Source organism: Centruroides sculpturatus, unplaced genomic scaffold, assembly GCF_000671375.1.
Source record: "Centruroides sculpturatus isolate CEXI.00-Female unplaced genomic scaffold, Cexi_2.0 scaffold748, whole genome shotgun sequence".
Classification (NCBI taxonomy): Eukaryota; Metazoa; Arthropoda; class Arachnida; order Scorpiones; family Buthidae; genus Centruroides; species Centruroides sculpturatus.
In genome coordinates, this window is record NW_019384939.1 from 391,632 (window position 1) to 408,999 (window position 17,368).

General features: G+C 26.9%; 1 protein-coding gene across 4 annotated transcripts in view; it reads right to left on the reverse strand.

The window, feature by feature from the left end:
- LOC111632101 (serrate RNA effector molecule homolog) overlaps positions 1-17,368 on the reverse strand; it is a 46,028-nt gene that overhangs the window by 10,305 nt on the left and 18,355 nt on the right. For 3 of the 4 annotated variants that reach the window (XM_023376465.1, XM_023376467.1, XM_023376468.1), the window contains 7 exons: positions 16,227-16,396; positions 12,529-12,634; positions 12,385-12,454; positions 6,661-6,778; positions 5,995-6,180; positions 2,871-3,031; positions 2,655-2,795 (listed from right to left, as the gene is read on the reverse strand). In XM_023376465.1, the coding sequence (XP_023232233.1) occupies positions 2,655-2,795; positions 2,871-3,031; positions 5,995-6,180; positions 6,661-6,778; positions 12,385-12,454; positions 12,529-12,634; positions 16,227-16,396 (952 nt within the window). Of the gene's footprint in view, positions 1-2,654; positions 2,796-2,870; positions 3,032-5,994; positions 6,182-6,660; positions 6,779-12,384; positions 12,455-12,528; positions 12,635-16,226; positions 16,397-17,368 lie in introns of all 4 variants that reach the window. The other variant, XM_023376466.1, reaches the window with a different exon arrangement.

A 17,368-nucleotide genomic window follows, 5' to 3' on the forward strand; every position in this document is an offset into this window, starting at 1 on the left:
GGTGGCATGTTGCCAGCCGCAATCAATATTGATGCCTGATGACAGCGTGAATGGGATTTTCTTTTCATCAATTGTGACAATGGATGAGATATGGATGCCATTTTTCAATCCTGAAATGAAATGCCACTCAGCTCAATAGAAGCACACAAACTCAATGCCACCAAAAAAACTTTGGGTAAGCACCAGTGCTGAAAAAATGATGGTGGCCATGTTCTGGGGAAGCGATGGCATAATCCTTACTCAATGCATTCCAAAGGGCACTATGGTGACAGGTGCACATTGACAAACATATAAGAAATTAAATAAGGACAGTAAGGTAATAATAATAATCCTTCCAGCATTGCGTGAAAAATGACCAGAAAAGACTGCACATGTGCTCTTTCACCAAGACAATGCATCAGCACATCAGGTGAACACAACGCTGCAGTTTCTTTGTGACAACAACTTTGAAGTGATTTCTCATGCTCCCTACTCACCTGACCTGGCTCCTAGTGACTTTTGGATGTTTCCAATGATGAAAGACACTCTCCGTGATCACACATTCACTAGCCATGCTGCTATTGCATCAGTGGTTTTCCAGTGGTCAAACCAGACTCCTAAAGAAGCATTTGCAGCAGCCAGCGTTGATGATGTGAAAAATGTGTACGGCTTCAGGGAGATTACGTCGAGAAGTGACACAAGTTTCAAAGTTTTTGTGTGATTAGTTTATGAGAAAAAAAAAATCAGAGGTGTTATAACTTGAATGCATCATGTACTTATATAATTCCTAGACTTATTGTTTTTTGTTATTTATTATGTTGGGTTAAGTGGGTTATACTCTGTTGACACCAGTGGCTGTGTATTATGCCGGACCAAAGTCAAGCATAGAAACTAAAACAAAACTAAAATTGAATAAGTGTGTCAGTGTCAGTATTCAGGAATTTCCTAACAATATGGCATGTATTCAATACAGTGGCCTTCTGCAGTGTAATGCATGTATTTCTATTCAACTGTAATGTTTCCAGGCTTTTGTGTAGTGTGTATGGTATCACACCTGTACAGGAGAGAACGACAGGTACAATAAGCACCCTATCCATCCTCCACAGATGCCTTATTTCCTGGGCGAGTTCTGTGTATTTGATAATTTTTTAGTGCATGTATTTTGTTCATTGTGAGTGTTTGGAATGGCTATGTCTATAATGTATGTGATTTTATTGTGTTTGTAAATGAGTGTGATGTCTGGTTTGTTGTGGTAAATTGTTTTATCTGTGACTACGGCTGTGTCATAGTACATTTTGTGCATGTTGTTTTCCAATACTGTTTGTGGTATAAACTTGTAGTATGGTTCAAGCATGTCTACCAATTTGTGTTTAATTTGATTATATCAGTTATAACTACATAGGTTAAACTGTTATACGTTTCATAAATTATATCTATGTAATTTCAATGTTAATTCTTTTTAACATTAGACACAGCAAAATCTATATTTTTCTAATTTCAACTACAAAGCAATAGAAGTTTTTCATATTTGAGGTGGAGTATTAGCAAAGCCTTTTCTATGTAGTTTACAGAATTGCATTTGTTCTCAAAATCTGTTTGATCAATTTTGATAAAACTTTTCTATTTTTCCATTAATGACTATGAAGAATCAAAAAGTGAAATATAAAATTGGGGTCCATGACTTTGTTTTCGAGATTTAGGGTCCTAACAAGTGTGTGTGACAAAGTGATATTGCATGATGTCTCAAGTTTGCAAGCATGTCTTCTATGTTGCTTATAGAATTGAGTTCATTCTGAAAATTTGATGGGCCAATTTTGATAAAACTTTGCCATTTTATATTGACTGCAATGAAGAATTCAGAAGTGCAATAAATGTAAATGTAGAAATAAGGGTTCATGCATTCATTCTCAATATAAAGTTGGGTCAAAGTGATAACATCCGTGCTGTTTGAGCACACCTAACAGAATTTAGGGGTTAAAGATAAATAAAAATAAAACAGCATTGCATGCACCTAACAAAAAACAAACTCAAAAAATGAACAGAACACAAGAACAAAGCAATTGGCATCAATTGATTTAGTTTTAGGCTTATTCATATACCTCACTGCAACATGTGGCCAATCTGCCAAGGAAGGAATGCCTCTCAGGAGATCTTTTATGGAAAAATGGTCCTTATTTAAGTGTTACTAACAAGAAGAAAATATGGAAAACTCCACATAGCCAGTCCATTGGCCAGGCGTGAAAGCAGTGCAAGCATCTCCAGTAGCTGGCAGAGTAAGAGGATCTCCTCTCTTGTGATTGGCAGTTGCAAAGATAACCTCTTTCATGGCAGCAAGTGCAAAGTTCACCTGTCCACGACTGTCAGGTATAAGGATCACCTTTTTTGTGTGTAACAAGTGCAAGGATCACTTCTTTCCAGCTCTACCTCATTTCTATTGCAATACAACAAAGTCACATGATGTCTAGTACTATAATTATTAAAATTTTAAAAATTTAACTTTGACATCTATTGCAGTCAAAAGCTTTTATTATTTTATAATTATAAACCATCAAATATAAATCATATAAATTTCATTTAGTTATATGTAAAAAACAACACTCACTAGTTATTCAGAAATATTAACAAAATTCAACAGATAAATAAATGAAATTTATATATAAGATAAGAAAACTCACTCTGATATTATTCAGATTCCAACATATTTCCTTTATATTGACTGTGCGTTCAAACGTTACCCAACCTCTCCTGAAAAACCGTCTCTCTGGTTGTGGATCTGCAATTGCAACTCTCAGAAAACCAGAATATCGTTTACACATCTGTAAAGTAATACAAATTAAGTAATTATTTGAATATATGTAGAAAAATTATCCATAAAAAAAAAAAATATTCACAGCTTCCACTTCTTGTTTAGTGATGGAAGGTGCAAGATTTCTTAAAAATATTGAACAGGTCTTGTGAAGAGGTCGAGGTTTTTGAACAGAATCTTCAGCAATAACTTCTTTATCCTGCTCTGTAGTTTCTATATTTTTGTTATCTTTTTCTTCAAATATATCTAAATTTAAATTGTAAAACTTAATTTAAAATAATAATAATAATAATAATAAAGCAAACAAAATATATACTTATTAAATACTCAAATTAAAAACAGCTAAAAATAATTAATACGTTAAAATAATTCTGAATACCGTTTTCATCATCAATAGTATTTAATATATTTCTTAAGCAACAATTACAGAACTATTTTATTAAAATTATTTGAATTAAACATTTTATTGCATAAAAGATTATTTATTTTAATGTATTTTTAATAAGTACAGTGAAACCTCATTAATATGAACCTTAATAATTCAGACAACCACTCTAAAAAAAAAAATTTTTTTTTCCTTCTGTGGGAGTGGTTGTCTAAGATAAAGTCTGCAGATGAAGTGAAGGCCATAATCATATTCAATAATGCTCAATGAATTTGAACATTATCAAGTAAGAAGCTTCCTAACAATGCTGCTAACTGCTGAAAAGCTTTCTAGCAACGATAGGCAAAATAAGTGCATTTATCTGTCAGTAAAATATCACTTCTCTCAATCAATCTATGGAATAAGGTGTCACATACACAGCCAAAAAAAAACCTGTATAATCCTGAAGGTTGAAGATCCAACCAATGGAGAAAAAAGACCAGAGAGAGAGAGAGTTTTTGAGAGTATGTCTTTCTAGAACTTAAAAATGAAATTGAGGTACATACATAATCATCAGTTTTTAAGATGTTATAAGAGATACTAAATTTTTAACACTGACAAAATCCTGAAAGAAACTTTTATTGAATGAGAGATATTATATACCACACACAATTGAACACGTGAAACAGGATTTTTATGGAGCGCTATGTCAAAGTAGAGAAACAGGAAGTTACATTAGAGGATGTTTATATGCATGACTAGAAGCTAATTAAAATAATCCAGGTTATCAGTTGACATAAGATATTTAGACATGATGCGATGAGAATGCTGATTTCTGATACAAAGTGAAAGAAAATAATAGCAATTTGCAAAAAATGAAGCTGAGTAAAATGAAAGAACACTTGAACTACGTAATTAAGTTTGTAGAGAAAACTGAAAATAAAAATATATTTCAAAACTATGACCATTTGTGATACTTTTGCAAATTATTGGTCAAAAGCACCTCAACAAAAGGTATAATGAAGTGATGGAGGTTGACACAGATCCAATTAGAATGATATTAACTGAGTTATATCTTATTTATATTATTTACACTACAGTAAAACTGGTTTCACTATATGTTGTTTTTGCTTACTTTATAGCAAAACACATCAAGTTTTATATCAAACAGTCATTTTGGTTTAATGTGAGTGTCATTGGTGATATGACAGACATCCTATCTGAATTAAATTTCTTGTCAAACTTGAGTTAACATATGTTTTATAAATAACTGCAACAAAGATTCAAGTTTTGAGTCAGTGAGATTTGCAGGCAAGGATAGAATAAACATTAGCTCTTTAATGAAATCCTATAATACAGTAGACCCCTATAAGACGGGTTCCTATAATTACGATTCCTATAAGACGGCGAAAAAATTGCGACGGTATCCATAAAAAACGGTAAAAAAACTCCTATAATTACATAAAACGTCATCAGGCAGCCGAACTACTTTCCGCTGTCCAGCGCCACTCTACGGAGAGATTACTATCATCTGTACAGTATTATATATAAATTAGGTACTGTACATATAATTATATATTAATTTAATTTATTGTAACTTTATTATAATTATATATATACTTTCCGCCGTCTAGCGCCACGCTACGGAGAGTTTAGCCAAGTAAGATGTTTACTATCGTCTGTACAGTATGTAAATTAGGTACCGTAACTCTAATACAGTACTGTAATTTTATACGTTTCTTGTGAAAGAAACATTTCTTATTCAATGGCCATAAAAATTATTTATATTAATGATGTCTCCAAAGTTCAACGAAGTTTTCGCAGAAAAATAAGTTATCAGAAATCGGCCACAGTTTGGTGTGCTGCTCCGCGACGAAAACAAGCTTGAGCAATGGCGATGTCGAATGGTGCACACTCCGTAAGTGATCCTACAATTTTTTGTTTATAACGTAGTTTATACGGATTATTCCCAAAAAAAATATACGTATTTTGGAAATGTTGAGTTGGATTAGTCTAGAATTGATTAATTTTATGGAAGAAAACCTTTCAAACAGCCGTAGTCTGCAAACTTCACATGTGTCAGGCTGTGATTGGCAAGGACTCGTAAGAAATCGATTCATAAAGAACGGAACGTATCTACCGTCTTCAAATTTCTGCAATTTGCTTAAATGTTACCCAGGTAATATATTTGTCAAGAAGAACCAATCCACAACCCACAATAACATCACTACCTTGTTATCCAGATTTAGTGCCTCTTGATTTTCTTCTGATGTTTCATTAAAGATCTAGTGTTTATTCCATCCTTGCCTGCTAATCATTCTTATTTCCAAAACTGAAGTTACAGTTGCTATTACTAATTGACAACAGATATGCTGCTGAGTTTGGCAAGAATTTTAATTTAGATGTGATCTCTGCCTTAATATCCTATGTTAATTAGTACATTAAATATTATCCTAATAAATAAATATAGAATAGTTCATTTTATCTTATATTTGTAATAGCTATAACTGAATCACTATTATTAAATATAAAAAACTTTTATACAAACATTAGCATTTTGTTGCTAATATTTCAAATTATTACTCTAAAAATCTGATAGAACAGTTACAACACAAAATATTTTAAAAAGACATTAATATAAACATTTGACTAATGATCTTTACTAATAAGCATTTTGTATATATATTACTATTAAATTAAAAAAAATGACAAAAACTATAATAATCCGATATATTTTTTATTATACAGTATAAGGAAATATTATGATAATATGAAATTTTCAACTTATTACATTTAAAAAAAAGAACAACATTGTATAATCTAAATTTGAAAGAAATTAATTTACTATTTTCTTTCTTCTTCATTTCAGTATCTTCATTTTCCTGTTTTTCTTCTACAGGTGCATCATCATCATCCTTTTCAATACTGCCTTCCTGTTCTGTTCGTGAATCTTCTTTATGTTTCTTTTTCTTTTTTCTTTTTTTTACATCTGAAGCATCATCTCCAAGAACGACAGATTCACATTCCTCCTCTAAAATTTTAAAAGTATTTTATTGCTTATATTAATTAATATTCTCAATAACAAATTATATCAAATACTAAAGTATTTTTAAATTTTAATTAATTCATCAGCAATCATGTACAGAAATAAATTTCCATATACACAAATGTAGACAAAAAACATTGCCTCAAGCTACATTATGCTTCTGCTATGTATTTACTAAATACAAGTACACAACAGTAATTTAAACTAAAACTGTTTGATTATAGTCTATAATGCTCAGACTGATATTCCATTTCAAGGATTTTCTGCAACTGAAACTAGCCTCAAAATATCAAAAACACTTTTACATACAATAAAATATTTGGCACCTGAAAAAGTAGTGTGGATTTCTATTTTTATTATAATTGCATACATTTTGTTATTACAATAAAAGTCTTGAAACTGCTCAAAACATAAAAATATAATTTTTTACTTTTAAATTCTTTAAAATTAAAAATAATTTCTCACCAGCAGCAGCAGCAGCAGGTTCTAATTCACTCTCTGAATCAGCAGAACTGTCATCATTTTCATCATAGCTATAATCTCTTGATCGTTTACGGCGAGGTTCAATCTTTTCTTCTGGTTCCTAAATCAAATGAAAATTCTGAAATAAATACTAGCAAATATATTGTTTAAAATCAGAAATTAAATTTACATTTATATATAATTCCATCTAGAAATTACAAAAATTGAAAAAGTATTAAAGATAACTTGCTTTTTAGTATACATTAATATCATCTAAATTTGCATAAATTATAATAGTTCTGATTTCTTGCAATAAATTATTCACATTTCTATTTCTATTATTTTAAATGAAAAGAAGTTTATACAATTACTTTGATTACACCTTCCAATGAGATATCTAATTTCATATTCAATAATGAAGCAGCTTATTAAGTTAAAATGATTAAATTATTAAATCAGAAATGCAGATATCAATAACTAATTATTGATACAGGCATACCTCAATCAACAAAGAAGATGCATTCCACAAAATTATTGTTAAGCAAAACTTTGTTCTCAGAGGTAAAAAATACTATGGCCATAATAGGAATATGTTCTTATGTAAAGAAAATGAGACTTCTTGAAAACAGAAAAGCTTCATTTTTTTTTTTTGGAATGTGATATTGACTTTTTATCTAATATATATATATAAAATCATGACATTTTAAAATAGGAATCTAAAGTTGATTGTTTATGCTTATTTTTCTCTTTCATTTAACAATTATCTGTATAGATTTGTTGCAATTAACACTGATTACTTAACAATAACTCTTTGCCTAAATCATGATCATTTTCAATGTCATTAAAACATCTTTGGTTACTAACACTTTTTCAGTAGGGACTTCTTTAATTTTGTCCTCCTTTTTGCTTCATTGTTAACAAATTTTTCCAGATCTTCCATTGAAAAACTATTTTTTGCATTTAATAAATTTCATACATCCTCTTTGTCCACATTTTTTAAACCTAGTTATTGAGCCATCTTCATTTATAATCTATTAAATGTTATTTTCCTCTTATAGTACAATTTATTCTTTTCTTCATACCTCATTTATTGCAGTACATCACACTGAAACAACCCTTACAAAGTGTAAGTAATAACTAAATTACTCTGATGATGCACAAAACTGTTAACACGCATATACACCTATAACTTGAAATACATGACGAGTTATCATTGTTTGGCAACTGGATGACTTCCATGTGTTGATTTTGAAATTTTAATATTTTTACATTAAATAAGCTGGAAATTATGTACTTCAATTATATCAAGGCTTTGTTACCAGAAATAATGTTAACTGAGCTATGACTGCATATATTTTTACTATAAGATAAATCATTAAATTTTGTGAATATATTTATAAATCGTTTTTTCTCAATTCTAATGTGCCATCAAATCTAATGCACATCCAATTTTTGAAATGAATGTTAAAACTTGAAAAAGGTTAGCTTGGGAATGTAATATGCATCCTGTATTGAAGAAGCAAATGCAAAAAGTTAATGTATTCACACAGTAATAAATACATTTTTTAAATATAAAATAAATTATGAATTTTCATATTTTCAATGCAAAAAAATATTTAATAAATACCTAACTAATTTGGCTGAATGATTAACTAAACAAAAATTTTCTAACATAGATATCATGTTGGGATTTTTTAATGTCAACAGAAAAGTTGTATATAATGAAATGAGATGAATAGAGAAATCTATTACAGGAATCAAGATAATCAACTGTAATTTGTCTCTGTCATTATTTTTTAACTGAAACAATATCAATTATATGGTAAAACCAATTTTATTATAAATCATTAAAATTTCTTTCAAAATTTGTATTTTGTGCAATATGTGTTATGTGCTATTTCTGACTTTTGGAAAATGAAATTTGAAAAAATGTTCATCTCATATTCAGAAAAAAACAGTATATCTGAAAGAAATGCTAATACATTTTTTATTTAAAAATTACATCTTATATTTAAAACCTTATAATAATATATGATATAAAAAAACTATTTTCTTGATTTTAATGTGCACCATATTTTTGGTCTCAAAAATTGGGGTTTGCATTAGAATCAAAGCAACTTAATGCAGTCTCTTTTGCATCATTTGCTCTTCACACTGCTCAGTTATTTGCATATATTAGAATATCAGCATAGATATGGTATTCTCACTACTTTGGTTNTCTCTGTCATTATGATTTTTTAACTGAAACAATATCAATTATATGGTAAAACCAATTTTATTATAAATCATTAAAATTTCTTTCAAAATTTGTATGTTGTGCAATATGTGTTATGTGCTATTTCTGACTTTTGGAAAATGAAATTTGAAAAAATGTTCATCTCATATTCAGAAAAAAACAGTATATCTGAAAGAAATGCTAATACATTTTTTATTTAAAAATTACATCTTATTAGCAGATCTCCATTAGTTTCACCCCGTGCCTCACCACAATCTACTCGTAGACCACCTATTTCTGGGCCTCCTCCTGTTCCTCCACGGCGAGCATCTCCAACAAATACTCCTGGGTTATCACCTGGTACTTCTCCAAGGTAATATGATTACGTGTAGANCATATCAATTTATATGTCAGAAGAGGGACGTAATAAAATACATTAAAAAATATTGAATCGATCTAAAAGTTTATATCTGAGTTATAAACTTATAGAATTATTAGTCTATAAAATTTTTGAAATAACCAAGAAGATATTAAATCCTGTTTATTCATTTATCTTACATTCCGAATGTGTCATTTTTTCGCTTTAAACTAACCTAACCATGATATAAAAAAACTATTTGAAACTTCTAAAAAATATACTTTCACTTCTATATTAAATATCATTTTGAAAACAGCTCTAGAAGTTTTATATTCATTTATCTTACATTCCGAATGTGTCATTTTTTCGCTTTAAACTAACCTAACCATGATATAAAAAAACTATTTTCTTGATTTTAATGTGCACCATATTTTTGGTCTCAAAAATTGGGGTTTGCATTAGAATCAAAGCAACTTAATGCAGTCTCTTTTGCATCATTTGCTCTTCACACTGCTCAGTTATTTGCATATATTAGAATATCAGCATAGATATGGTATTCTCACTACTTTGGTTTTAATTATGGAATGGTTGAGTGGGCTTTTGAAGTACAACAAGCTGAGTGAACTTCAGAAAATAAATATTCTATAAAGTTGTATTTAAGCAGAAAGTTATCCACTGTGATGAAGGATATACAGATATGTCATACTATGTATCTGGTAAATTCAACTTGTGCATACTGACATGCAATTTTGCTGTTAAAATGTTGGTTTTACAGTAATTTTGCCTATGATTTTGTATTGGTTTACAGATTTGTAAATCAACACAAAATATCTTGATAATGGAGTCATAAATAAATACATTCAAAAATATAGACATGATAAAGCAGAAATTTTTATGCAGATAAAATAAAATGCCTTTTTTAAATGTCTATAAATTTTTCAGTAAACAATATGTGAATACATGGTATAAATATTTATGATTCCATTAGTCGGAGACATCAACTACTTTTATTCTTTAACCAATAACAGTAAATGCTTTGAATAATTCAAAATTAATCAATTTAAATCTATGAAGTGTTTTTTAACACAGCTTTATGNTATAGTACAATTTATTCTTTTCTTCATACCTCATTTATTGCAGTACATCACACTGAAACAACCCTTACAAAGTGTAAGTAATAACTAAATTACTCTGATGATGCACAAAACTGTTAACACGCATATACACCTATAACTTGAAATACATGACGAGTTATCATTGTTTGGCAACTGGATGACTTCCATGTGTTGATTTTGAAATTTTAATATTTTTACATTAAATAAGCTGGAAATTATGTACTTCAATTATATCAAGGCTTTGTTACCAGAAATAATGTTAACTGAGCTATGACTGCATATATTTTTACTATAAGATAAATCATTAAATTTTGTGAATATATTTATAAATCGTTTTTTCTCAATTCTAATGTGCCATCAAATCTAATGCACATCCAATTTTTGAAATGAATGTTAAAACTTGAAAAAGGTTAGCTTGGGAATGTAATATGCATCCTGTATTGAAGAAGCAAATGCAAAAAGTTAATGTATTCACACAGTAATAAATACATTTTTTAAATATAAAATAAATTATGAATTTTCATATTTTCAATGCAAAAAAATATTTAATAAATACCTAACTAATTTGGCTGAATGATTAACTAAACAAAAATTTTCTAACATAGATATCATGTTGGGATTTTTTAATGTCAACAGAAAAGTTGTATATAATGAAATGAGATGAATAGAGAAATCTATTACAGGAATCAAGATAATCAACTGTAATTTGTCTCTGTCATTATTTTTTAACTGAAACAATATCAATTATATGGTAAAACCAATTTTATTATAAATCATTAAAATTTCTTTCAAAATTTGTATTTTGTGCAATATGTGTTATGTGCTATTTCTGACTTTTGGAAAATGAAATTTGAAAAAATGTTCATCTCATATTCAGAAAAAAACAGTATATCTGAAAGAAATGCTAATACATTTTTTATTTAAAAATTACATCTTATATTTAAAACCTTATAATAATATATGATATAAAAAAACTATTTTCTTGATTTTAATGTGCACCATATTTTTGGTCTCAAAAATTGGGGTTTGCATTAGAATCAAAGCAACTTAATGCAGTCTCTTTTGCATCATTTGCTCTTCACACTGCTCAGTTATTTGCATATATTAGAATATCAGCATAGATATGGTATTCTCACTACTTTGGTTTTAATTATGGAATGGTTGAGTGGGCTTTTGAAGTACAACAAGCTGAGTGAACTTCAGAAAATAAATATTCTATAAAGTTGTATTTAAGCAGAAAGTTATCCACTGTGATGAAGGATATACAGATATGTCATACTATGTATCTGGTAAATTCAACTTGTGCATACTGACATGCAATTTTGCTGTTAAAATGTTGGTTTTACAGTAATTTTGCCTATGATTTTGTATTGGTTTACAGATTTGTAAATCAACACAAAATATCTTGATAATGGAGTCATAAATAAATACATTCAAAAATATAGACATGATAAAGCAGAAATTTTTATGCAGATAAAATAAAATGCCTTTTTTAAATGTCTATAAATTTTTTCAGTAAACAATATGTGAATACATGGTATAAATATTTATGATTCCATTAGTCGGAGACATCAACTACTTTTATTCTTTAACCAATAACAGTAAATGCTTTGAATAATTCAAAATTAATCAATTTAAATCTATGAAGTGTTTTTTAATAACACAGCTTTATGTACTTTTATTAATTTACACAAAAAGAATCTTGGAATATTTTAATTATAAAATTATAATAAATTTAAATAATTTTGTTTATATATATATATATATGTCTATTGACTGCTGCTTTTTTTAAACAAATGACTGATATGCGAGATTATATTTGTGATATTATTATTATTATTATTATTATTCAAATTTAAGTTACATATTTTGTTAAAAAGTTAAAAAACTGTAAATTTAATAAATCAATAAAATTCATAAAAATCAAATGGTTTTTGTTATCTTACAGTTAATTAGTACAAAATTTTCATGAACACAAGGAAACTTCTTTTGAAAAATGTATTTTTACTAAATGCATTAATATAATAAGAATTAATTACTTTTACTATTGGTTTTTCTTCAGTTTCATCTTCATCCTCTTCATCATCTTTGTTTGATTTTTTATCATCCCTTAAAATATAATTTAAAGATTTAAAAACATTGTACAAGTGAAATGAAATATTGATTTGAAAATAATAATTTACTTTTTAATTAAAGGAAGTGTTTCCATTTCTTTAGGTTTTTCCTCTTCATAAGGCTCATCTAAAACCCTGAGATCATTATCAGTACCACCTTCTAGTTTTATAACAACTAAATAAAAATTATAGAGTAATTATAAAATTAATAATTTTTTATTAATCAATATGTATTTTAATTAAAATACAATATTGCTAAAAATCATCCATTAAAAATGAAATGTCATGAATTTATTATTTATATTTTTATAACATTAAAATATAAAAATATTCATAATAAATCCATCAAAATAAACTACAGCTATTATTTATCCCATATTTTAAAAGCCTTTCTTTATTCCAATGTAAATATTTTAAAATAATATCAAATTTCTCATCTTATAAGTATAGTCAAATTATATGATCTGAATAGCATATTTATTTGACTGGTACATGAAATAGTAAGTTTGTCAAAATTGCTTTAATAATCTCTAAAATTTTAAACCACAGAAATAATTACCATTTACATATAATTTACAATATGAATCATCTTATAAACACACTATATCATACATCAATTTCTTATAAAAGGATTTCTGACAAATGAATTCCTAGCAGTTAACTATAATTATACAGAAAAAATTTATTGAAAACTCTTTTTGTTAGACTGCTTATGGCACAACAACAATCTAATTTATATCATTCATTGCTTTTTGCCCTTTAGCTATATTAACTTTTTGTGATAACCTCATCAGTTACCTGATAAGCCCTAAAATTTAAGTAACTGGTTAGGTTATCCCAAAAAGTTAATCTAATTTATATATCTAAGTGATACCTTTAACACTACTAAACAACTGCTATAAAGGAAATTTGAATCAAAAATCAAATATGTAGAAATACAGAATATTTATATTTACTTTTATATTTATGTTTATAAAATAAGAATTTCATTCTCTTTTTATTTGAAACAAGATAAAAAATTTGATTTTATACATTATTTATGCAGATATAACACAAATGCAGGTTCATAAAGCCAATTTAATGTTTTAACTTTTGCTCTTTCTTCTTTTATGTATGTACAGTACCTAGAGACAAAATTGTTTTTACCCCTCAGGCTTTGAGGGGAATTTGTACAGCAAAACCAGTCAAACAACTTTTCCTTTGGCAATTTCATCTCAAATGAATTAAAGCAATTTTGGTCAATCTTGTATTTAAAGAGTTAAAACTAGTATAATCCTTAGGTGAACACGCCCTGTAAAGATACAGTCTTTTGTTTGATGTTGTACTTAATTATTGCAGAAGTATGTCATAGTATTCTCTCTTCATGTTACACGTTACAACATGTTTATGAAATCGAGTCAGTTATACTAACCATTTAGTTGTTACTTGTCTCTGAATCAAGTCATACCTCATTTGCATTGTAACTGCCGCTACACACCCTGCCATGTAAGTAAAATATCAGTATACTTTTATATTTATGTTTTTAATTTTTTTAATAAAGTAGGTCAATATTTGCAAGTTTATTAAATAAATATATTAAATTAACAATGTTGTGAGTTTCTATAAATTTTTAAATTTATATTAGTCTATATTTTTGGAAAAATACAAGGAAAACGAAGAGCCATCCAAAGTAGTAGCAAAAACCTAGAATTTGTTTTATTTGCGGCATACACAAAAACAATAGGAAAAAATCAATTTGTCAAGAATGGGTAGAAATGTTTACAAAAAGCATAGTAATATAGTGATTATATGTGCCATGTGTGAAGGTGAACATCACATGAATATAGAGTAACTTTTTTTTATTATCTAAATACTTTATAACCAAATTTGTTTATTAAAATGTTGTGAAATTAATTTTCTGGTATATCTGATTCATATTTTCAAAACAATAAATAATTATTGACTTAAATCAAGTAATATTACATATGTGGTATTACATAATATGTAATTGCCGCAATGCGCCTTCTCGTGAGCTCCTGAAGAGCATGTTCACCAAAGGGTTAAATAAGTAGAAATAAATAAAGTTAAATAATAAATTATTAACTAAATAAGTTATATAAAATAATTACATTCACTAATTATTTGAGTATTGAAGTATTTGAATATTCAAGATCTGGTTAATATTTGAATCTGTGAAAAGTGATATTTACCCATCCCTAGTTTTAATAGAAACAATAGGTTTATCTTTTCAATTTTTCTTATTTATTTTTTTTTATGTTATTTATATTTTCAAATGATCAAAAGAATATATAATCATTAAAGAAAAAAAAATGTATGCAGCAGGAGATTTTCTAAAAACAGAATTTCGTTGTCAAGTATGAAACTAAAAATTGATTATTTTTAGTATTATATATAAACATATAGAATTATTTATATTTAATTATATTCATACTAAATATTTTTGTAGATATTCACCTTANTATTCACATCTATTTCAATAAATAAATGCCATTATGATTAATTTAATATTGCTACTATAGTCTAAACAGTCATTTAAATTAATTTGATGAATTCTAAGTTGAATGTTTTCAACAAAACTATTAACTTTTAGTAAACTCCAATACTTAAAATTTTATTTTGAGAGCAATTTGAATTAGAATAATCCAGCCATTTGTGACAGAAATATCAAAAAATACATACAGTAATATGAAAAGGTTTTTCAACAAGAGATTTAGAGGTACAGTATAAGTATTAATTATGAATTTTCAAAAGTAATTTAAGAACTTTAAAAAAGATTTCAATTTATCATATTTATCAAATAGTGAAGATCTATGGAAAGCAATTTTTGTTTCTTGTAAAAAAAATATATTAATTTTTACAGTTATTCTACCCAAATCTCTGACCAATTTCTCCAAAACTATTAAAAATTTGGATATAACCATACTGATTACTCAGCACTGACTGGGAATAACTTAAGCATCCACTTAATAGGCCTTCAATGGCATTCAGAAATGATGCATTACATCAATCTAATTTTTTCTAATGTATAATTATGTAATTTTTTATTGCTTGAAAAACATTGTTACTAAAATGTTTTAAACATAAAATAAATTATATATAAATAATAATCTCATTATTTTGAAATAATACTTTGCATAGTAATATAGTGATTATATGTGCTATGTGTAAAGGTGAACATCACATGGAAATAGAGTGACTTCTTTTTATTATCTAAATATTTTATAACCAATTTGTTCATTAAAATGTCGTAAAATTAATTTTCTGGTATATCTGATTCATATTTTCAAAGCAATAATTAATTATTGACTTAAATCAAGTAATATTACACATGTGGTGTAACTGCTGAGATGCACCCTCTTGTGAGCTCCTGAAAACTATATTCACTGAAGGGATAAAGGAATTTGTTATATTTAATTAAAAAACAAAAAAAGCAAGAATTGTATTTATATTCTAAAAATGAAGATGTAATCTTCTAAAGTATTTAACTTGTCAATAAATATTTGACTTCTAAAAATATGGAATAAAATAACAGTAAAATTGTTATATTGATTATCTTCTTTTTAAATACAATATTTATAAAATAATTAGAAAAAACAAAATCTTTATCAAGTAAATATTAATTTTCAACAAAACAAAATAAATGCATGCAATCTGTCAGATATATAAAAAATTTATAAGGAAAAAAAATGCATTTTATTCAGAAAAGTTATTACAAATATTCAAGAAATGTTTTATCTAAGCAAAACAATTTTATATCAGATATTTACCTGCATCTAACAAATGGACAATTTGATCTGATTTCTCAACATCTATGCTCACAGCATCAATAGTGTCTTTATCTAATAACTCTAAAAACACATCAAGCCTTTTCTTTAAAGCGGCCACTTGATCAGCTCGTCTTTTCCCACATTCTTCGGGATGATATTTTGATTTAAACCTTTAAATTTGAAAGATATATTAAACAAACTAAGAAATAACAAATATTATAATACATATTCAATTAAGGGATGATCAAAAATTTTAAAAACCACCATATCTTCATGTAATCAAAGGATGTGAATGTTAATTCCATTTGGAATTTAATACATTTTCCTATTTAATTTTAATTTCTTTTATGAAATGGACAATGGTTTAAAACTTACAGCTTTCGTAAACTTTTGGTATGTGTAATATTTGTATATTAGTAAAATAACTACATTTTAAAATAAAACTATGCTGTATCTTAAATCCAAAAAGATTTTATTAATACCTATATACGTACATACTTTTTTTGTAATAAATAAATTCAAATCTCTGATATTCCAACAACTCTGAAAATATAGTCATTAGCATATTTATTATTCCATTACAAAAATTTGTTTAAATATTTTTTTATAATAATAATTTTAAAAAAGAATAGAATAGAATTATTATCCAGTATTAATTCTATTCTATTCTAAATATATAGTAGTAATAGTAACTGACTTTTTTAAAACCTACTCATAACATATAATTATATAAAAAATAACCTGTTAATTTAATGTCAACATTTTATAGAAAATAAAACATTAAATTCTCTTTTATAAAATAGTTGACATACACTAAATTTTAAATTTAGTGTATGTCAACAATTTATATTAATAAAATAAAAATCAATTATCAATTTTTCCAGTATTTTTCTAAGACTATTCGGATTACTTTCCATAAATCTTTAAAACCTTTAAGTAGAGCAAAATCAATGCTGTGTTTGCTACATTTACAAATTTTATAAAAACAAATAGTGATCAAGGATCATACTTAATCATTCAATTGATCATTAATCAATCATTTGGTTACATTCCCATTCAATTTGAAGAAACTGAATTAAGAACTCAGCAAATTTTCCTTTATATGTCTCAATTATTGATTATATATTTAAATCCCTTAATTA